Consider the following 24567-nt stretch of genomic DNA (forward strand, 5'->3'; position numbering starts at 1 on the left):
GTACACCTATAAAATAATACAGCCCCCTCCCTGCCCACACACCCACATATAAAGCGATATAAAATATAGGGCCCCCTCTCCTGCTTACTTTTTTGCAGGGAGGAGGCATCCCTGGTGATCCTATGGTGATTAGTAGGGTCTGCTGCAGACCTTTCTAATACATCCTTTCCGCCAGCGTTCACTGAAGGATTTCAGAGCGCTGGCCGAAAGGATCTGAATGCCGGCACAGAGGAACAGCTATGTGGTCTGCATCTGACCGATGCAGACCATGTAGCTACTCCTGCAAATCAGGTACGCGGTCCGTGACCGCGTACCTGACGTGTCAGCTGGCCGTGGGCCACAAAGTACCGACTCGCAGGCCGGTACTTTGAGACCACTGCTTTACTGTGTCATTTTTTTATATATTCGTTGACCTTTTTATGCCTGCTTTACATTGATCATGCATTGCACCATTTTTAAGCCACTTCCCATAAATATGTTACAGAAATATGGGGTTGTCATTGAATTAAAGCAAGAGGCTGAACATGAAGGCCAAACAGCTAGCATTTAAAGCGTTTAAAGTGCCAGCGTACGAGTAGCAACTTGTGCAACCTCTTTGATGAGCTGTGTGGCAACATTGCTGCATTACTGAAGCCTACTTATTGCTGTCTAGATTACCATGTTACCTAATCGTTAGTCTTGTGTAAACATCCTTAGTGTTTGCACAAACCGTTTGGGACCTTGATACAAGGCTCATGAAAGGTGGTTGTGTGACTCTGGTGCTGCCTCAGTTAAACACTATACATGCCACATGGTTAATGACACACTTGAATAAACAAACCCCTTTGAAGCACACTTAAAAGTATCCTTGTCATATGCTTGCAGGTATGAAGACTCCTGGGCTTCCCTTCACAAAGGTGCAAGAGAATGTGCTAGAACTGGGGAGGTAAGTGTGATCAGTGTGTATCTTAATGTGTTTTATCTGGGATACATGTTATCTTACCTATGTTGGGGGTAGGCAACCATGGCACTACAGCTGTGGTGAAACTACAAATTCCCTTATACCTCTGCCTCTTGGTGACATGCCTGTGGTTGTCCGTTTTTGCAGTGGCTAATGAGAGTTAGTTTCACAACAACTGAAGTACCAAGGTTACCTACCCCTTCTACTTCAGAAGAAGGGACAGGCATTTTTTTTTGGTTGGTAAGAAGTATACTGTCTTGTAATAAACAATAGAATTGACTATTGAAGTGCTAAGAGATAAAACACATGAAATGTGGTGGACATTGAGATGATGGTGAACGTAGGTATCAGGTGGCTTTAGGCTACAACACATCTGTGTGTTTAGCTAAACACACATAAAATGATTTAAATTAAACTTGTGAAAGTAACATGGGGGATGCCAGTGCTGATCTCCTCTTCTGAACTTGCTATTTGCATGGCCGTCATTCAGACCCTGTTTCTTCAATGGATTGAACCACTAACCCAGAAGAACACATAAGGAGTTCTGACTCTTGGAACTGATTCCCACGTGGATAACTGTCTGAGGAAGTTCTTCTTCCCCTGAACAATTCACTGTGATTACATCAGGAGGCAAGAATCAATTTGTTTCAGCTTTATCAACATATAAAGGAGTTAATGGGGAAGAAAGAAACATTAAAGATCTCTAGACAAAAACCCTCCAAGAGCAAAAAGTGGGACACGCATAATGAGGTACATCAGGCACCATGGAATGGTTAATTGTATTAACCCCTTCGTGACTGACGACGTACAGTGTACGTCGCCAGCATCGGGGCTGTTTAAACAGACTCCCGGCGACTTTTGCCGCCGGGACTCTGTTTAAACTTGTAGAACTGTTGCATGTACTGAGGTTAAGTAAACATAACACTAACAGGGTTATTCACTAACGGGTGAAGAGTTTGGAGAAGGCAGGAGAAGTGACAACATAGCTGAACTGGAACATTTTTGCCAAATCAGCAGATTTGTCCTAGATTGTTCACTTCTCCTGTCTTCTCTAAACTCTTCACCCCTTTTGTGAATAACCCTGTTAGATAATGTTTGTGTGAAATGTATCTGTCCCCACGCAGCTCTTAAAGGATGAACTCCACTTTAGAACATCCATGGTCAATGGAAGAAGATGCAGATTTCTCAGTTCTCTTATGACAGTATGACAAAAGTAATCTTCTACAGAAGTAAACATTTCTGCCACTGATACATATACTGGTAAATAAGGACAATGAATGAAATATATACAATTAAAGCAGAACTCATGAGAAAGATCTAGAAACACAATTTAAACCCTTTATATGTGTTTTTATTTTAGGGTCACTACATGACTTTTATGCAAAACTATTTTAAATACCTTAATTTCTCTTGATATCAACCTACTGTAATGCCCACCACTGCAGCACTCACACAGGGCGAGAGTCTCAGCACTCTGAGCCAGTCAAGACTTTATGACTTTGTACTGTGCACCTGTAAACATGCAAGAGAGAGCACAATGGTGACCTATTGATTTTATATTTTAATCAGAGGTGTAGCTTAGACCTGAAAAGGCTGTGCTATTTATATGCATTGCCATCTACAGGGAGGTGCAGCACCTGATTTTGGTGTATGGCAGGGATGCCTGGATCAAAAAACTGGCCAAACAGAATTATAATGCCTTATGGCACTAGCACAAGCACATGGCAGAAGCACAATTTAAATATCTGTATTTCAAATGCATTGATGGCTGTTTTCCTAGAGTTCAGCTTTCAGAAATAAATTGCCATGGAAAACATACTATCCATATGAAAAAATGAGTTTGAACACAAATGATCTAAACCCAAGAACAAAAACGATATTATATTGCAGCTTATCTGTATTTGGGTTCCTTGGCTGTATTATTTCCATGGTTCCTGAGAAATTTCCCTGAAGATTATGGATATTGCTTGCGCTTGATTAGTAGTGATGGTACCTATTTATAAATCTTAAGGGACTCTAGGCCACACTGGACACATGGACAGATATCTATCGATAAAAGCGAGTTTGTCTAGATACGAGTGGTGATTATAAAATCCGCTATAGCATTAGATTTATTCTGAGGGGATGGGAGTTTTCTTTTGAAATGACACTTCAGTAGAGAGGTGTTAACTGGCTGTTGAAAAATAGCCTATGAGCCTGTGGACTCATTTTACAATGCTTCAACTCCAGGATAAAGATTCCTATCACAAAAATGTCACAATTGGGTGTGGTTTTGTTTTTTTTTCTGCCTAATGAGGTTTCAAAATTATAGTCACATGACTGAAAATAAGGGAGAATGAGAATAAGATTCTTGTCCACGTGTAAAGCTTTTTAAAATGAGCCTGTTTGTGTGATTTAAGGGAATGCTTATCAGAACACAAAACCCTGCAAGATTTGATGGTCTTGTTATATATATATTTTTAAATAGGTAATTTAATATAGTAATTATTATTATTTAAAGTAGTATTACATTCTCAAATGTTTTTTAAATAATGGATCCGGATCAAATAAATATACATTTTCAAGCAAAATATTTATTTAAAGTTTTGCTCAAACACTTGTAGTCATCATGTTTCCAAACAGCTCCAACTCTCTCAGTTCAGCTACCCTGACGTCCTGCTCAGTACAAGATCAGAAGGAACTTTACAGTCTCCAGCAGCTGTTCATCTACTAGCCTGGAGAAGGGGGCTCAGGGAGCACACACAGCTTATTAACCCACACAAGTGTGGCTACATGGGGCCCAGCAAGGGAAAGCAATCACCCTAAAACAGGATATCAGGACCAGTGCTCAGGGCATCAGCTGATGATCTGCAGGAAAAAAAAAAGTTTCAACCCTTTCGATGTCACAGACGTATGTCGCACGTCACTGCAAGTGGGCCCCTTTAAACTCTTGGCGGCTCTAGCCACTGCTGTTGGCTTTACACGAGAAGCAATTCTGGTGGCTGTCATCTGACCCCCCCCCTCCCCACTGACAGCCCCACCATGCTTGTCAGGCTCCGCTGCCCCTCCCTGTTGAATGGGGCCTGAAGCGATACTGATTGCATCACTTCCTGTTCCTCAGCTTGAATTCCCTGCAGAAGCGCAATCTGCACTCCAATAGCTATTTTGGAGTATCAAGGCGACACTAGCGGTTTGATTGACCCATGATGTCACCTTAAAGAGCACCTGTCACCACAGAAGATGCTATTACATAGGGGGCTTATGTAATAGCAATTAAGTGAAGTAAAAAATTACAAATTTGGTTACATGCAATGAAAAAAAAATAAGTTGTAAAAAATTGAGAGCTCCAGTAATACATAGCAGCCAGTCTGGGTACATATATGCATTAAAAAAATGGTATTTGTTGCTATAGTTTACTGAATTAGATTCTCTTTGTGGGTATGATTTATTCCAACTAGATCTCAATGTCTGTCATTGCAGTTATGATCATTGCCACTAGATGTCAATGTCTGCTTTTCCAGTGAAGACTAACAATAGGGCTTTGTAAGGTTTTTAGTATTATACATGGCTCTTTTTTACATAATAAAATTGTGCATAGTTCTATACAAATTATTTTTTTATTTTTTTTTAAAGTTTTCTTCCAAATATCAGTTTTGGGTGGACTTGCATTTTAAAATAGATTTTAAAAATGGCCTAAATTCCTACAGCGCATTCTTAATTTTAAGCAGTTTCTATAATCTTCATGCCAGAAGATCCTGTTTTTTTATATGCTCCTACCCTGTTTCCCTGAAAATAAGACCTACCCCGAAAATAAGACCTAGTACTATTTTTGGGAATTGCTAAAATATAAGACCTACACCGAAAATAAGACCTAGTTGTGACCATTGCCAGGGCTGGTGGTGGCCGCGGGAGAGAATCGGCGGTGCCAATGAAGCCAGCACTAGAGGAAGTGAGGCGGCAGCACAGGGAGCAGAGCCGCATAAGCTGATGTTTCCTCTATAGCGACGACTCCTGTCACAGGCGGAGTGATACCGAATGCACTCTGCCTGTAAGGAATCCTATAGTGAAAGTGTGCTTGCTCATTCTGGTTACCAAATTGCTCTTAGAAAGGTACGGCACCCCTGATTGCCCTGATCACCCTATTCTTAACTTGGCCATTTTTGATTATTTAATTTGGATTTGCACTAACTTTGGATTGTTATACATTAAAAAAAAAAGACATCCCCTGAAAATAAGACCTAGTGTGTTTTTTTTTTTTTGGGGGCCAAACAAAATATAAGACAGTCTTATTTTCGGGGAAACACGGTAACTTCACCACTGCAGTGTAATCCTCCAGTACTCCCTGGTGCCACATTGTGCCACTTCTCAATGTGAACCAACATCACCTCCCTACTTGGAGATGGCAGCCAACCAATGTTCATACATGACTTTAGGCATGTCGTGGCATGCCTCTCCATGAGCCCACATCACCTCCCTGCTTGGAGATGCCAGCCCACAAATGTTCATACATGACATTAGGCATATTGTGGCATGCCTCTCCATGAGCCCACATCACCTCCCTGCTTGGAGATGCCAGCCCACCAATGTTCATACATGACATTAGGCATGTTATGGCGTGCCTCTTCATGAGCCCACATCACCTCCATCAATTCCCATAAAACACTCGTGTAGGGGTTTGAGTTGCAGCATTGCAGACACTGTCTTCTGGTCTTTCAGCAGGTGGATAGTGAGGTGGTGATGCTGTCTGCTCACTGGGAAAAGAAGAGAAGTGGTCTGATGGAGCTTCAGGAGCAGCTACAACATATTCCTGTATTTCTGGCAGATCTACAGTCTGTAACTGCTAAACTTGGTGAGTTCTCCTGAACCAGTTCTAGAAGTGTCTCAGCTTTAGTATGTGTTTAGAGGATGACTGCAAATGTGACTGTGATGACAACAGCAATCTGTGATTTATAGCATCAACTATAATTGCATCATGTTTGTTAGAAGTAAAGGTAATGTGAGAATATTAAAATAGTAATTTGTTGACATTGCATCTAAAGAGCTGAAAAAAGCAATGTAAAGGCATTAAAAAAACGAATTTTAGCTACAGATAATGTAAGCTTACACAAAGGGACCCATACATGAGGGCTTCTGATGGTTGTATTCAGAAGGATCACATCCTTGGTTATCCCTTTGTCACCCAGCATTCAGGAGTGGGCAAGATCCCTGTCAGGTTTGTGTGGTGGTGTAAAAAAAGAAAAACCATCTGTGTCGTTGGGGGTGATTTCCCAGACTTTCTCTACCAGAGATGCAAATAAGAGGAGAGTTCCCAAAAATGAGGGGATATCCCTTCTTATATAGCTGTTACTAGGGATGTACCGATAACCGTATCGGTATTGGTGCTAATACTGGGCATTTTCACGAGTACTTGTGAAAATGCCCCGATACTGAGTGCCGATGGCAGCGCTTGAAATTTTTAAATACATTCGGCTGCCCTAAAGTCCCGCGCTTTCTGGGGACCTCGCAGTGGCTGTTTTATTGCGCCAGCCCACACTTCCTGCCGCCGACACAACACCCGCACCCATCCACACAGCACTGGGGAGACGCAGCACATCCTCCTGACACCGCACACAGCACTGGTGAGACAGCGCACAGCCCTGGTGAGCAACACAGAGTATGTAGCTTCATATTCTGCATTGCTGTATAATGTATTGCTGGGATTTGTAGTCCCTCTACAGCTTGGAGTCTGTGGCAGCACTACCAGCGGCGCAGTGTTTGCTGCTGCGACCAGGCCTTGGCGCGCCACCACTTTTCTAAAATCATTAGTTTATGTTTTAGAAAAACTGTCACATGACACTAAAGAAATGGTATCGATAATTTGTATCGGCAAATACTTGAGGAAAAGTATTGGTACTCGTTCTTGAAAAAATAGTATCGTGCATCCCTAGCTGTTAACAGAACAAGTGTCCCCATTGGTATATTTTCCCTCGCTTTTCATAAGAGTGTGACAACTCAAAGGTTTATAAAAGTTCAGATGAGACCGGAAGTTCAGATGAAATGATCACACTGACAACCTTGACAGTTGGCATGCCTTAAGTAACTGTGTTGGGAGATTGGTGGGTATAGTTTTGCTTTAAATTTACTTTCAGCTCAACCTCCAGTTATAGTCAATTTTCCCTGTTGTGTTCAGAAGACAGACTCTGGAGCAGCCGTACATAATAACCAATCGGCTTCTCTCTTCAGCTTGTTCAGTTAAGCTTTAAAAATGAAAGACAGAAGTACATTCGGCACCCATGGCCATTGGGGATTGTTTACCTCCCATAAGATAGTATATGCTAAAGAGGAAATTATCCTAATCAAGCCTGCTCAGTATGTGGGCGGTCCCAGGGAGATGAATCAGAAGAGCGATAGTGGTGCAGCTTTTCAGGGGTATCCTGCAGTTATACTGAAAAATAAAACTTTAGTTTTATTTTACATCCTTTACAGAACTCATCTCACTGCCTGGTGCTCCTGGGCATTAGAGCTTCACAGAGGTATATGGGGCTTGTCTCACTGCATCTCCTGGCCAGGAGACGGAGGTAGACGAACCTCATAGAAGTCTATGGGGCCCCACTTTGCAGATGCAGCAGGCAGTGAAAGTAGCTAGGTGTAGGATGCATTACTGATATCTCCATCCATTCCTTCAGTCAGTCACCTATGCCTTGCAAAAATAAGACATCGGACAGTCACAAGAAGGACTATGGTATTTTTTTTTTTTTTTGTATAATAAATGTTTATTATAAGACATATGAAAAGACATACAAGCAACACGGTGATGGTCATCACTACAGAATACGTAACCTGAAGGATGCACAATCCAAGTCGATATACTAAAATAATAACAGACATTTAAATCCTGAAGTAGTTTCCCGGTGCTTAAAAAAAAGGAGAAAGTGAGGAAAAGTAAGGATATGGGTTAGATCAGATGGGAGCGGGGAAAGGAAAGTATGGGAAAGGGGGCTGGGTGAGTAGTGGAAAAGGAAGGGGATAGGGAGGTAGGATCATACCCAATTAAACAGTTTGCATTTATTCCAGCAATTATTGATAATTCCAGGTATAATGTTTAATGCAAACAGCTTTGTAGTATCTATGAAAATACAGTAGGGAAACCCCACCCAGGGAATTTGGTCTAGTCAGAGTATTGTAAGAAATGCGGGCTCTATTATGTTTCCATATAAACCTAGAAACCAGTGATCGTAATAGGGCAAAATAGGTGGAAGGGACCCCCATGGGCAACATTTGAAAGAGGAAGAGCAGTCTCGGCAACACGTTCATCTTAATGGCATTTATTCTGCCCATCCAGGAGTGGTATAGAGGGGACCAGCGGTTCAAGTCTGCTCTTATTTCATTCAATAGTGGCATGTAGTTATACCGGAACAAGTCCTTCAGGCGGGGCGCGTAGTTAACCCCCAGACACTTCAGTTTGTGCGACTGCCATGTAAAAGGAAAGTGAGACTTTAAAGCTCTAACCTCGGTTGGGGGCACTGTCAGGTTCAGAATAGTGGATTTTGAAAGATTGATTTTAAAGTTGGACAATTTGTTATATTCCTTTAGTTCTAGGAGTAAGTTTGGAAGGGAGATACGGGGCTACTAATGTAGAATAGGATGTCATACGCCGCATATTTATGTTCTCTGGTTCCCACCTTTACCCCTTTGATGTTAATATTACGGGCTATCGTAGATAGGAAAGGTTCCAGGGAAATGGCAAACAGCAGAGGCGACAGTGGGCACCCCTGCCGCGTGCCGTTCCCCAGAGAAAAGGAAGGACTGAGCACTCCGTTAACCCTTACCTGCGCCTGGGGATCACGATATAACGCGCCAATCCTGGACATCAAACCCGTTCGTATCCCCACAGTTCCCAGAGTTGCAGGCATGAAATCCCAGGCCACTCTGTCAAACGCTTTTTCTGCGTCTGTTGACAGCAATAGTGTGGCCTGGGATGTCCTGCGGATACTGTCGCTATGTCCTTTGACAGGTGGACTACTGTGTCATCTTTGTTTTTAATTTTGGGGATGTATGAAGTGGAAAGTCTGTGGCATAGGGATCTAGCTAAAAATTTACCTGATTTGTTACCCCATTCATAATTCCGGTGGCTCATCCACATTAATTTTTGGGCAGTTTTATGATTAAGAAGTGTTTTTAGGTCTTCTCTGGCCTGTATTAGTGAATGATAGTGGCGAAGTTGTAATGAGCGTTTATGAAGGCGTTCTAAGGATCTAATTTTTTCTAATAAGGATTGCAATTCTTGTTCCGCCTCTCGTTTTTTCCTTGCTCCCAACTCTATCAGCTGCCCTCGGATGACCGCCTTGTGGGCCTCCCAAAGCACCGCTGGAGAGGTACCCGGGGTGGCATTAGCCTGAAAGTAAGTCCGCAATTCCGTGAGCAGTTGCTCTTTTGCTAAGAGGCAACGAAGTAAATCTTCATTGAGTTTCCAGTTGTGAGATCTGGAGGGGATAAGTGTAAGTGGTGATGATCTACAAATATCATATCAAGACGGGAGTATGACGCGTGAGTGGCTGAGTAGTGAGTAAAATCCTTAACAGCTGGATATAGAAAACGCCATGTGCCTACCAATTGTGTTTTGTGTAGAAGCGATCTAATAAATGACAGCTGGTTATATGAGCGTGCAGAGCGACCCGATGAGGTATCTACATGAGGATCTAGTGCGACATTGAAGTCTCCCCCCACCAATAACACTCCACTAGCAAAGTCAGATAGCTTATTAAATGTCTTAGACAAGAAACCTGCTTGGTCCTGGTTTGGACAATATATATTAGGCAGAGTACATGTGGTATTGCCGAGACTGCCCCTCAAGAACAAATATCACCCTGAATCATCGGTCCTCATTTCAGATAATATAAAAGGGGTACCCCTGCGTAAACCAATGGCAACCCCCTTAGCATGGTTTGTGTTCGATAAACTGTAATACCAGGTGGGGTAATGATATGACGTCAGTCGTGTATTAGTAGACTGCGATAAGTGTGCTATATCACAGGAGAGTCTTTTCAGTTCCCCCAATACCTGGTGACGTTTGGTTGGGGTGTTAAGGCCCCTAACATTGTAAGATGTCAAATTCACCGTTGCCATGGTAACGCATGAGTCTCCCTGTGCAAAAATGCTGATATACATACATTGGTGACCCTACAAAGGAGAGTAGAAGAGGGGAGGGAGGGAGGGAGGAGAGGTAGAGAGAGGATGAAAACGGGCAAGAACAACAAAAAAAAGGGGAAATTGGAGAAGTCTCCAGCACAGCACAATATTGAAGGCCTGAGGCCTGACCTCCGACATCATAAACAAGCAAAGGAGGATCCATTGGTCTCCAGTGCCGTTCCAGCAACCAAGTGCCTCCTGGGGGGGGTGTATGGTACCGCTAGGTGTCCAAGCAGTATATAAAAAAAAATAAAAACCACAGAAACTTTCCGCCTGAAAATAAACTCAGCGCAGTTCAAGCAGGCTGTAACCGTCAGCCCGACCAGGATACTGTCAAGTAGTGTAACTACACTCAGTCAACTGATGCCGTTAAGAAAAAGTAGATTCAAATAGCGATCATTGAAAAAATATATCGGAGCACAACCGGTGCGAACAATGTGGCATCCGCCATGACATTCATTATGTCAAACCAGAGAAAAATTATCGGAGTCAATCCGCAGAGTTGTACCGGGCCCTGCTCACCCCAGTCCGTCAGGGTTGATAGGCCTGCCCGAGCGATGTTTCTTTGGAGAGGGTTTCCATCCGCGGCTTGCATCTGGGTTGGAGTCCGGTATGGCGCTGGTCCAGCTCGGCAGGTCCGGAATCGAGATCCCCAAATCGGTGCAGAAGGCTTCTAGCTCTTCAGGGAATCGTAGGGTCACTGATCGGCCTCCATTTTTGGCGATCAGGCAAGAGGGGAATCCCCATCGGTAAGTGATGTCTACTTGTCGAAGGCGGTCTAGGAGCGGACGCAGGGCCCTGCGACGGTCCAAGGTTTCTCGGGCCAGGTCTGGGAAGATTTGAAGTTGCGCCCCATCGAAATCCACAGAGGATAACCCCCTTAGTTTCTTGGATACTTCTTCTTTGTCCGCAAAGTAGTGGAATTTGCAGATTACATCACTCGGGGCCGTATCGGATAGATTGCGCGGGCACAAGGCCCTATGAGCGCGGTCAAAGCGGAGGGGTGCAGTAGCTGAGCGACCCAAGATAGAATTAAAAATACCTTGTAATGAGTCCATCAGATCTGCGTCTGCAGTAGCTTCTGGCAGTCCCCGGATTCTTAGGTTATTTCTGCGACTGCGATTCTCCTGGTCCTCCACCTTGTATAGGAGAGAGCGATGTGCGATCGCCATCACCCGTTGTGACTCCCTGATTTCTCGATCGTGGCCATCCAGTCGTGTCTCCGATTCTTCCACTCGAGTCAGCAAGTGGGAAAGGTCAGAGCGTACATTGGATAAATCCTGTTTGAGTGAGGATTCCAATACCTGGAACATATGGGCCAGGTCTGATTTTCGTCGGGAGGTCTCTCATTGCCTCCGATACCTGCATATCTGCCGACAGTGGCATAGGAGAGGGGGTATCAGTCGCTTGAAGACCCCGGCGAGTCCATGGCTGGAGACTGCTGCGAGGCGGTCAGAGCCGCCTTCCTTTCCGAAGGTGGCTGCGGCCGCAATGCGGTGGCGGGAGGCGAGCGCGGTTCCGATAGCAGATGCCTCTTCAGTATGCCAGAGGTCGCTTTTTTCGATCCGGATGATCTCTGGCCCTTCCTCCCCATGATCGTGTTCGATGCAGGCAAGATTGAGGCAAGTAAAGGGTAGCTTAACGGCAAGTTTCGTCGGGCTGTGGCGGGAGCTCTGCTTAGGTGCGACTGCTCAGCGCCATGCGTTAGCCACGCCCCCGACTATGGTATTTTTGATATGAGGGTTGTGATTGATCGCCTGCCTTCACCTTATGTATGATATCTGAGAGGCAAAATGATGGAGCCCAATAGGGGATTATTGTGTCTCTAAAAGCACACTGGAGGGGAGTTTATGTTCACTGATTTATCAACTGATTATCATTAGTAAGCAGCTTACCAATGATAATCAGTCAGTATTTATTAATATTTATAAAGTTGGGAAGGAAGGTTTGCTTTTGAGTTTTTGGTTTTTTTTTTGTCTGTTTGTTGTGGGGTTTTTTTTGTTTTTTCGTTTTTGTTTTTTTACTTTATTCCAAAGACCAGCAAGATCAGTTCAGTTGTATTTTATGGTGCCATATCAATGAATTATTTCAGCTGAAGATGAATTGCATAATAAATGGCTGCACAGACAATGGCTGATGTATGCAATTTATCAGAACCTGTCTTTGCTTTTCTTTTGCTTTTTTCTGCTGTGACATATCCTATTGGAAACCAGCCCTCTGGAGGTATGTCTGTGATGAGGCTCTACAATATAGATAGGAAATAACGTCACCAGCACTCCAAAGGATAATCAAGCAATAGTCAATTTATTGGCACATTGCCACGGTAAGGAGTGCAGCGAGACCTTTGATTCCTGGCTCTACAATATAAAGCGTAATCCAATCCAGAAGGAAGCACTGCACAGTATGGCACTGTTCAATAGCTGTCTAGGAAATTAGCATTGTTATCAACTTATTTTATAGGCTGTTGACCAAGTGAATGTGGCACAGCGGGTGATTTTTTTTCTTAATATGTTCTTAGTACACAAGGCACAATATATAAAATTAGAATACCAGCACCTCTTAATTTTTCTGTTTATTCTAGAAATGCACCGATATAAATACTAGTATACGTATCGGTGCCGATACCTATACTAGTATTGGCTGGAAAGCCGGCTCCATGTTCCCTCGTCACAAGGGAGCATGGAGCTGGCTTCCTGGCCATTTAAAAAGCCGGGGGACAGGTAATGACTCACAGGCCCAGCTTCCTGACCAGCTGGCCAATCAAGAAGCCGAGCGGTGAGTCATTACCCACTTCCCAGCTTCCTGATTGGCCAGAAAGCCGGCTCTATGCTTACTCGTCACCTGATGGCGTGGAGCCGGCTTCCCGGCCAATCAGGAAGCCAGGCGTTGTGCAAGGACTCGCGGCCTAGCTTCCTGATTGGCCAACTTCCCGACCAATCAGGAAGCCCGGTGGCAGTCATTACCTGCAACCCCCCCCCCCGGCTTCTTGATTGGCCAGAAAGCCGGCTCCATGCTTCCTTGTCACCTGGTGACAAAGCATCAAAACGGCTTCCCTAGTCATTACACGCCACCCGGCTTCCTTTAATGAGTCTTCCGGTATCGGTATTCGGTATCGGCGAGTACCGGGAAAAAGTATCGGTACTCATATACTCGATACCGAAAAACCGCTATCTGTGCATCCCTAGTTTCTTCCACATGATCTATCAAATGTAAAATGTGAGAGAGTGTTGTGTGTTTTTTTTCAAATATAATATAGATCAGGCAGCAGAGCTTATTTTCCTAATCCTAAATAGCACCGGGATGTCATTTCTCAGGATATTCTTCCCTAACATAGACTTTAGACTCTTATGCTGTTGGCTAAAATTACACACTGCACATCTCTGTGCTCAGCTGCTGAAAGATAAACAATTGAAGTTTTCCCTCTCTCTGCGACTGCTCTTGTACTGATGACAACACTGAAGCATTTGTATTAATCTGGCACTGTCTATTCATTACATCGATCTAAGAACATCAGTCTTCTTGTGTACCAGCCGTACCAGCTTCCATACCTCATACAGTATTTCTTTTAATCCCTAAGGAATAATCCTTCCAATGTCTAAGACTGTGTAATTTTGTAATAAAGCAGCTTCTGCCTGTAGGAATCCGTGCTTGAGTTTGCTCTGCAATTTATAAAAAATTAATTTATAGAAGAACTGCTGACTTGCTTTTTGAATCTCATTGTCTGTTGTTTTTATGATCTTTTAGTAACATGCACATACACTTGTGTTTATAGCACATTAAAGGAAAAGAATCTTATAATAATTCAGCCAATCATTTAACGTAGCATCCATTTTCTCATGTCATGCAAAGATTGACACGAGATTTGAGTTCCGCAAAAGAAATTGTCTGCTTCTCGGCAGTGAAGACGTGGGTAAGTAGAAGGATTTGGTGCAACCATCCAGTTTCATGTTTAAAAGGGCTTTAATGGATTTCTCCAGATAGATCTGTTTAACAATGTGTAAACCAGAAACCTTTTTACTTTTTGGGCAGTCCCACCAGATATGCCTAAATGTACCCTCATCGCTTCAACCCCTAAAACACTGATATGGTTAACCATGGACCGCTCGGGCAAGTCCAGAAGGGACGAGGTACCAACACATGAGTAATCTATAGTTCGTTTCTTTGGCTAGAACATCAATCAAGTTTTTGCAGTATTGAGCCAAATTTTCTGCCAGTCCTTCTGTATTTTGGGTGCTTTCCGATGCCAATTACCAATACTTTTTCTTAAAAGGCCATGCAACATTTTTTCTAAAACAATACAGACTAATGATTTTAGGGCAGTTTCTTTATAATTAAGAAGAAACTGTAACTCAATCCATGATAATACTTGTCCTGATACCAAAAATAATTTTACCGTATTTGCCCTTTAATGTGCATTGTGCGTTAGAGAGCACTGCTACCACAATGGAATGAGGGCAGCACTCAGTGCGCGCGCACACACACACAATGCCCTATGCATGCGTTTATTCACACGCAGGGGGCAGGGCTGGTTTCTATTTTTTATTTTTATTTTTTTAGCACTTTTTTTATTTTATATTTTTAATTTTGTATTTTTTTGGTCACTTTTTTTATTTTTTATTTTTTTTTATTTTATACACTTAAGTTTAATAATCATTCACGGGGCTTACAAGCCCCTATGTGATATCATTCGGAGGTGACAGACTGACTGTCTTTATAAGCCTGGGTATCACTAGCAGTGCTGGTTTCCCAGTTCTTCTCAGAAAATGGCAGGTAAAATAATTGGGGGGATTTTAATGCATACACCTGTGCTTTAGATTGCCTGCATATTGCTGTGAAAATGCGATTTGTGTAATAAGGCTTTTGTGACAGTAAAGGAGACTTTGCATGCATTGCTTCCTATGGAAAGGTTTAATTCATGCTAATATTCTTCTGGCATCCGTGTTTCCTTTCTGCACGTTGATTTGCTTAATGTATGTGTGCTGTTGTGTGATGCTCATTTCCATGAGGAGCTGTTTTAGTGTAAGTCCTGTTTTGGTCGGATTAATAAATCTCGTAGATTGCTATCATTTGCTTCTGCTTTCCATTAGAGGAGGATTATGTTCAGTTGCCTGGGCTTTCATTATTTTGAATTTATACTTACACATCAGTTTTCTGTGAGATGTTCCTATAATTTAATATATATATATAGCTCAAGCATGGCAAAACAGGAGGAGGAGTAAACGGCTACAGCTAACAAAACTATTTGTTTATATCTTCCTATTATCTGTGTATAGCCAGAACTTTTGATGAGCATAAACTGTTTTAGGCCACGTTCACACCATAGAGTTGTGTTAATTGCACAATACTATGCAATTATCGCACAGTGTACCTAGTGTGTGTTGCTGTGAGCTAGGTGCTTTGCCAATTATTTGGATGGCACCCAATACACATCCTTACTGATGTCTGTTGCAATAAAACTGTGTGTTGTGGTGCAAAGAAAATAAGTAGTGCACTATGGCAGCATAGAAATGTATAGTAAGGGTTATGTTACACAGGGCTGTTAGCCTCATGTCTGGTTAAACATAAACCAAACGTCATACATTCTATCACATTCCAGGACAGTTGGTAGCTATTGTCATACATTATCACGTGGCTAGATTGGCTAGTGACTTCCAAACATGTAAGGCTGCTCACTCGATCCTGAGAGCAGGCATCTTTCTCTGTTGTCAGTGTGCATGACTAAAAGAGGTAAAAAAAACAATCCAGGCCATACTACTACTAATCTTAAGTAGGAAAGAAGCTTTCCAAATGGGCACAAATCAAACCTTGACCTTACCCTCTAGAATAAGAAATAATTGAACACCAGCCCCTGGTACAGTGGAATAACTTTACTCCTTCAACAAGGGTTCAGGTGGGTGAATGGCCAGGGGTCCTGTGCACTCCGTGCTGATGAAAGGGCAACCTACAAATGGCAGTGTGCGCATAAGTTATCATGAAAGCAAGTATTTTAACTGATATTTATTTTACTAATTCTATTCAATTCATTATTTTAGGATGAAAATAATTTTATTTTTTAGTCCTGAATGTCTTTTTGTAATTTTTTTTTCCCCACATTCTTTGGTTTAGATTTGCTAGGAGAAAGTTTTGAAGATGTAGAGAGACGACTATCCGAGCTGGAGGACCTGTGTGAGCAGTGTGAGTTTCGGAGGTTCCAAAACGTACACTACATGCAACTAGAGAACTATAAGAAGAAGAAAAGGTTAGTGCCTGTGTCATGTAGATGGGTGAAGTTGTGTCCCTAAGTCATTGTGGCAAGTGCACCAGTTATCAGTTGTATCTGATCTCTCTCCTGCTTACCAAATGAAGTCTAGCATTTTAGGTAGCAGGTATTGCTCTGACTTGGCACCAGATATAACCCTGTGGATTATACATGGCACAATAGAATGCAATAATATGCATATGACATCACAGGTGGCTGTTTTAGCAATTTGTAAGGCAGAAGCAATTTTGTTAAGTTTTATCTTCAGCAGGCTCCTAAAAATTCCAAGCAGTTGGTAAACATTAACCTATTTACATCATAAATCTTGAGACATATTGCACATTTATTAATTGCTTAGCATCTTGGGTCTCAACTGGTGGGTTATGACCCAAAAGTGGGAAGCGACCCCGTGTTCAGGGGGCCCTGCATGCCTTCCATTTTTTCTAGGTGAGAGGCTCCATCAGCCTCCCCCTAGCGCAGCACTGTCAGTTCTCATGCCAAGCAGCCATTCGAAATATGCTGCCTGGTGCCGATTTGTCAGCTTGAGGTGGGGTGGGATGGGGCTATGGCCACGAGGGAGCTGCATTCATATGTGCATTGCTTACAGCTCCGATAATACGAAATCACCTGCACTCCATACAGCATACCTTGGATGAAAGGTTGGTGCTTGAAGTGACAACACGGATGACACTGTGTCGGATACAGTCCATAATAAAAGTCGCAGGCACTCAAAGGATGTGTGCAAGAAGTAAAGCACTTTTTATGAAATTGTCACATGCGGCATACAGCCAATGTGCTGGTGACTTTTATTATGGATTGCTTACAGCTCCCTCACAAGCCCCGTAGAGGTGCCTGGACCGGAATTACATTATGGCTCCTGGCACCTCTACAGGGCATGCAAGGGAGCTGTACAAGCAATGCACGTATGAATGGAGCTCCATCACAGCACAGTAGCCCACTCTGGACCCCATGAGAATCCACTACAGTTCTCGAGAGATAGGGAGACTGGGTGGATCTTAGAAAAATTGAGTGTGATATTATGTCTGTGGTTGTGTGTGTCTCTGTGTTTCTGAGGGCCCCTTCACACGAGTACAGTGTAATAAATCACACAGTCCCTTGCGATTAACGCACTGTACCACGCAAAATCGCACCTACCACAAATTCTGGTGTGGGAGGTGTGTTGCATTGCCATTCATTTGAATGAAACCAAACACACCTCCCACCCACAATCCGATCTCCCGCAGTACCCTAATGCCCTGCTTTCCATTGCGGTGCAACTTGGGTCATAACTTAATGACCAATGACAATGTGGGTCCTGAGGTTACTCAGATTGAGAACCACTGGCTTAGCAGACATGTCCTCCATTCAAAAGTGAAATGGTTAGCAGCATCTATAACACTCATATAAATGCTCCGTGTACCATTTTCTGTGATTAATGCAGTGCTTCATACAATCCTGAAAGTTCTATGCACCTCTGTGAGGGTCAGACTGTAAACAAATGTGACACACAGTAGTGTGCCTGGCGAAAGCCTCTTGACTTCAATTGCACCAGCAAGTAATACTGCAGATTGTCTACTATACTCTTCTACAGACTCCTACCAGGTAAGTTTCATTTTCCACATAAAAGCATCCAAAGAAAAAGGGAGAATGAACTCTAATTACTGTTTTTAAAGGGCTTTTATTAAGCATAAAAGGATTTATTAAGCATAAATTACTTAAAAACCTCTCTGCCCAATACATTTCATCCTAAAGGATGTCATCGTGTACTGAAGATACTGAATTACTAAGTGTGATTAAAAGTAGAATTATGAGTGAGTGGAAAACACTCATCCCCATAATTCAAGGTGACCTGTGACAAAGAAGCTGTCACACATTGGATCTATTGATTTGGGAAGGCAGCGAACACACCTCCCCTCTCAGTTTCTCCAGCGATGACTGGAGGAATGGACGAGGGGGAGAGGGCGGGCACAGCTGGCTCTGCCTTTAGAGTGGAAGAAACAGTTGTCAATCAGCCAGTGGGGTGGATCTCTACACTATTGTCGTAATCCATCCCTGCTTTGACGCTCTCGGCATATGACGGGCAATAGTCCTCTGTATACTAAGTTTTGGGCCACATAGTATATGTCCTCTTGTGACCTTGAGGAGAACTATGGGCGAAATAGGTTGCTCCATAGTTCTCCTTAAGTGTCTCCAGCCTCTGATGTCCTACAGGATGAAACACATTGGGCATAGTGGAATTCAAAAGGCTTTGATGTGGTAGTACACTAAGTGCATTTAGACCTCCTTCCTTCTTTTTTTTTTTCTCCCCCATGAGGTCCACCCCTCTGGTGAGACACCCATGTTTTCTTTTAGGTGGCAGTCACATTCGTTTGCAGTCTGTTTTTTTTTTGGTGGTGCATAGAAGTTCCATGTTTGTATGAAACATGGCAAGATCATGAAAAATTATAAGTCAGTCTTATGCTACTGTTTATATTAGTGCGGGCTTATATCTGCTTTAATTGCTTAGCAGATATACCAATGCAGGGTGTTTTCATATGAATTTTAAACATTTCATCTAAAAAACAAACCTGTATGTGGTTTAGTATGCTAAAGCATCTTGCAGGCAGTGTTACCATTTTTGTAAATGTGTTGCTTTTTTTAACCACAAAGTATAACCAGCAATGAATGCGCAATCTTCCAGAAGCCTCAAAACCTCAATAAATACTATTTCTAGCATATCTGAATCTGAACTATGCGCAAACATTGTTGCTGAAGAAGAAGCTTCTCATGCCAAGCAGTAGTTTGGCAGTAGAAGGCAGGCAGTGCCTATGTGTCAAAATAACATTTGTTCAATACTATTCGTGTATGTATTTTCTTAAAGTGGACCTTGCATTAAAAATATTTTATATTTGAATCCATTCAAAATAAATAGACTCCTTCAGCTGCGTAAAGCTATGTTCACACCTAACGCATGTGCATTTTAGTCTAGGATCGTATTCAGTTGGTTTGAATGTGAAATCACAGCTGAGCATACTGAAAATGTATGAGGCATGTATTAGTTAGAGGAGTACAAGAAAATGCAACAAAAATGAATGTGGTTGATAAAAGTAACAACGTCCTCAAGTTGAACTTGTATATAAAAGAATAAGAGAATTGAAAACCTCCATAAACAGAACTTTGTATCAGTCTTCTAGAAGAAGGAAAAACCTCCTATAAAGCATGGTTCAATTTGCTCCAACAGGGGGAAAGAAATCCCTTTCTGATCCCATAAGGCAATCGGATATTCCGGGGATCAACAATCTCTGGTGTTATTATCTATAAATAATAATAACCAGTAGGGATGTCCCGATGCCACTTTTTCAGGTCCAAGTACAAGTAATTGGTTGCTTTAGAAACGGCAGCTTGGCTTTGCATGCTATTATGCTGAAAAAAAAATCCCTGTGTACTCATTGTTTTGCTGATCTGCGGCATGTATTATCCTGGAAATGCTTATTATTGAGTCTTTGATCTAACAGAACTCCTAGATCCTTCTCATAATTGAATCCCCCAGTTGTACTCCCCCCTAGAACATTAAACCTCATTTGCCAGATAGTTGCCCAGTCACACAGTGCATTCAGGTCTGCTTGTAAGTTAGAGATATTCTGTAAGAACTTTATTCCACTACATAGCTTGGTGTCACCTGCAAACACAAACATGGTACTTTTAATCCAAAACTCTATACACTGCTCGAATTTTGGCTGAGTTAGCCTGGACACGGCCGAAATTCAATCCGTGTATGGCCAGCTTTAGTTAAATGTGCAGTGTACTTTTATAACCAGAATTAACTTTACTGGCGTCAGACCAGTATAGAATAAGTCCTGACTGGTTATTATGGATACTGAAGAACAAATAATTGCTGAAACCACCAATAAGCTAAATGCTGAGTATCACACTGAGCGGATTGCCGTGCGATTTCACGCATTTTTGCCGCGCGATATGGCGAGAAGTCACCGCCAATGTTATTCAATGGAGCTGTTCTAATGTACAGCTCAATGTCGCCCGTTGCTGTCACTTCAACTGGACCCTTTTTCCCCCCTAATTTTTACAATCTATACTTGCTGAGTCTTTCTGTTTTATATCTCAGATATACATATTTTAATCAAACTCATTCCCCATAGAAAGAAACAATTTTTAAAACCATACTCCTGCTCGCTCGCTTTCTTTCCCGCTCGCTTTCTTTCTTTCTCGCTCGTTCTGGTAATTTAATACTAACATCACGTGTCATCTGAAGTCCTGTTATCCTTTACAATGGGTATATTCCCATCTACCTCAAGGTGCTTGTAAGTTTGTAATCCTCTATAATAAAAAAAGTGCAAATTATGGCTGTTTCTATGCTACTCTTCTCTGAGAGTGGAGACATATTGGTATTTATGCATCCAGATTAATGAGGTATTTCCTCCACAAGGCATGTGCTGTGTCCCTCAAGTACCATATCCCTTCATTCTCTTTCAGAGTATCCATTGTTGTATTGCAACAAGTCACGGACAGTGTCCATGATGTAATGATGAGCTGTCGTTTGATACATTTCATGTTCGGGATAAGCAAAGCTGTATCCTATGATACATTAATACAGATAATGTTTTAATTCTGGGTACTGACTCTCGAACCTGCCACCTTTTTTTCCTTGAGCTGTTTTACTGAATTAATCTGCTATTGTGTATTTAATCTGCACTCACTTCATTTCAGCTTGGTGAACCTTTTAACTGCCAACCAAAGATAAAGTATCTTCTGCTGTTTCCACTAATGAGTACTTTCACAGCGGAAAAAAAAAAAAATCCAATTATAGAACCATTCTCAAAATATTGTACCCCACAATAGCTTTTTTACCTTCTCATTTGATGCAGACCTGAAAGAGGCATAATTGAGACTGCTAAATTATTACAGAATAAGACTCAATTTGTCTGCTTTAAGAACAGAGCACTTTAAGCTTTGTGGACGGGTTTAGAACAGCTACAATAAGGCTCCAGAGAGGCAGGAAGTGAGATAATTCCAGTTTGCAGTGCTCTTTGTCATGTCTTTGTTCTGCAAGTGAAATCTGCCAGCTAGTCTTTAAAGGGACAATACCATGTATTTAGCATGTGCGCCTTCCCTGTCTTCAAATCCTTGTGTGTTTTAACCTGTACTTTGTACTATATCTTTTAAGCTTGCTAACTGTGTTCGTCCGTATAATATATGAGCTCACTAAATTGGGATTTACCCCAGGTTTACATTAGCAAATATATTAAATATCATTTTTCATTTTTTGGCAACCATGATACAGTACACTCTGTTATCCGGTATTATTTATTTTGGTATTTTATATAGGCAATTTTATGCAGTGCTTTACACAGTGCACTTTCACATCAGTCCCTGCCCCCAAGAAGCTTACAATCTAAGGTCCCTATCTCTCATGCATACATATGAGGGCCAATTTAGACAGGAGCCAATTAACCTTCCAGCATGTCTTTGGAGTGTGGGAGGAAACCGGAGTACCCGGAGGAAGCCCACAACAGCACAGGGAGTACATGCAACCTCCTTGTAGATGGTGACCTGGCTGGGTTTTGAACCAGGGACCCCCCAGTGCTACAAGTCAGAAGCGCTAACCACTACACCACTGTGCTGAAAAAAAAATCCCTGTGTACTCATTGTTTTGCTGATCTGCGGCATGTATTATACTGGAAATGATCGTGTGTCTGTCTTGATTTGCTTTTGATTACTGCATTTCAATATCAATATGAAGTCAATACAGAGTTTGGTATGGTATGGTATAGTATGGGGTATGACATTAGTAAGACCCATTTTTAATAGTAACTCTCAAGCTACCAGAAACTACTTTTATCTGGAACCTACCAATCCCTGTGGATGACGGATAATGGGGAGTTTACTGTATCTCTAGCTTGCTCTGAAATGTGTTTAGCTATGAATGACTATTACAGACTCTATTCTGTGAAATTAGTATCTTCTTCTCTCTTCTTTCTTTTCTTTTTTTTTTTCTTCCTCAGTATCATTTTGTGTATTTGCTTTATGATTGCAATAGTGGTGGGTTGTAAAGTAAGTGACTCTGGCCTGTGTTTGTAATTTGTCTCTTATGTCTCTCTAACTTTGTTTTCTTACAGGAAGGAGCTGGAGAGTGTTAAAGGTACATTCTATTTTTTTTTTTTTTATTGCATATGTTTTTTTTCTGATCTTGAGTACAGGTTTGCCTGAAAGCAGAACATAAGCATCAAATCTTAACCCTTGTGATGGAGCTACCCCTGCACTGCAAGCATTAAGTGTTTGTTTTGTCTAGGGAGCTAAAATAACTAAGTTATACTCACTCCAAACCATGATAACAGCTGGCTCGTACACCACTCCCTCTACCCTGTCACCTCCTTCACTTCAGCAATTCTATATGCTGTATAGAATGTGATGACTCACAGGACCTTAGACCGCTAGAGCAGAGAGGGAAAGAGGCTGGAGGGACCAGTCTAACAGCAAGCCGGGGTCGTGGTTCGCGTGAGTATAACTTTATTTTAGCTCCCTCGGCAAAACAAGCTTCTTCACATATTCTGGTCACAGGATCGCTTAAAATCTCAGAGTAATAAATCCTCTATACGTTTATTGTATAATTTGAACTTTTGATCACATAAATTCAACTTGGTGGTGTAGCCTCAGTGCTGTGATTTTATCTCGGGTATGATCATCCTAGAGTAGAACGGGCACTGAATTCCATGGTGATTGCAGCTTGGCTCTTATCCAGTTCTATGTGACCGCACACATGGAAGCATTGTGGCACCTTTGCTTCAAACTATAAAATTGTTGCATTTAATTCGACAGTCCACAGCAGTCTTCCACCCACAGTTTCCATTGTTCCCGATTGTGAGTGACTAGATCACAGTTGCCATAGAAATTAGTTGAAACAACCACAATGCCAATTTAAAAGCTTTTTGGATTTCCACCACAATTTTGTATATTTAGTAACTCAAAATGGAAAGTCATTTGAACAAAGATGATAGATTGCTGCTGTTGGGGTTTTTTTTATCAAAGGTTCAATGAAAAGCCAGTAGATGGGCTTTAAAGTGACACTAAACTCAGGAGTTAAATCTTAAAAATATATTAAAGTACGTTAACTATTAACAAAAATGTATCTAAAGGTGCCCATACACTGCTCGATTCTCGTACGAGAATCGCGGGAAATCCCGCGATCGTACGAGAATCGAGCAGTGTGAAGGAAGACGTGCGACCGTTTCTACTGTACGGTCGCACGTCTTTTGTCGAACCAGCATGCTCGAAAACCCGCCGAGAATCGTACGATTGTAGACCGGTTTCTAGCCTGCTCGTTCGATAGCTGTGGAACAGGCCGGTGTGCGCACGCTGGTTCTGCATTGCGGTCATTGGAAGCCCGCCCCTCAGCGGGGCGGGCTTTCGATGATCGCAAGTACGATCTGCCCGTCCAAGGTGGGCAGATCGTACCAGCTTTCAATAAGCATACGACCATCGCAAGACAAAAGTCTTGCGATGGTCGTAAGGTGTATGGGCACCTTTTAGCTGAAGATCCTCAAATATCTCAGCTGAAGATCCTCAAATCATCTCTGAATTGGTGCTGAGCTGACACTGTCCTTCCTTCTGGAGGGTGGCTATTTTTCTTCCCCATGGTCCCAGCGTGTGTTGTGAAATAGACACCGCTCGACGCTCGCTCCCATGATGGACTACAATCTCATGTTTGGTTACCTATTTTGTATTGAGATTGTAGTCCATCACGGGAGCAAGCTTGGAGTGGTGGTTTGTGGTGACCCCCAACAGTCACATTTAGGCACCATGCACTTGGATGCCAAGCTCATCCAGCAGTGCCCGCAACATGCCCCAGCATCAGAAGAACTGGCAGTGGAGATCTGCAGTGATCGCACCAGTTTTCTCTCCACTCACTGTCCGATCCCAGAGTCTGCACAGTAATCACCTGGGGAGCCACTGACAGCCCCACCCTCTAGCTCTGCTCAGTTTCTCCCAGCACCTGCCCGCACGGCTCTTCCCTCTCCTACCGCACAGGCTGCATGGGCGGTAGGTCCACCCCTAGGGGGAGCCCTCCTGGTACCGGCCCTCACCTCTCGTCCATGTGTCACTCACTGCAGTTTTAACTGCAGAAGCTTTCCCGCCCACAGCCCTCTCTCTCTCTCGGGTGTGAAAATAAAAAAAAAAAACTACTTGTCCAGGGACTAAAGCAGGGGCCCAATCTACTTGTCGTGATACAAAAAATTATGCGAGCGGG

At 42.6% G+C, this 24567-nt stretch overlaps 1 protein-coding gene across 1 annotated transcript in view; it reads left to right on the plus strand.

Annotated features, from left to right (window-relative positions):
* Window positions 1-24567, plus strand: part of DTNBP1 (dystrobrevin binding protein 1) — a 106321-nt gene that overhangs the window by 7926 nt on the left and 73828 nt on the right. Inside the window, exons 4-7 of the mRNA XM_018564794.1 lie at window positions 865-925; window positions 5636-5768; window positions 16193-16325; window positions 22439-22461. Of these exons, the coding sequence (XP_018420296.1) occupies window positions 865-925; window positions 5636-5768; window positions 16193-16325; window positions 22439-22461 (350 nt within the window). The remainder of the gene's footprint in view (window positions 1-864; window positions 926-5635; window positions 5769-16192; window positions 16326-22438; window positions 22462-24567) is intronic.

This window comes from Nanorana parkeri, unplaced genomic scaffold, assembly GCF_000935625.1.
Source record: "Nanorana parkeri isolate BGI_ZX_2015 unplaced genomic scaffold, ASM93562v1 scaffold783, whole genome shotgun sequence".
Classification (NCBI taxonomy): Eukaryota; Metazoa; Chordata; class Amphibia; order Anura; family Dicroglossidae; genus Nanorana; species Nanorana parkeri.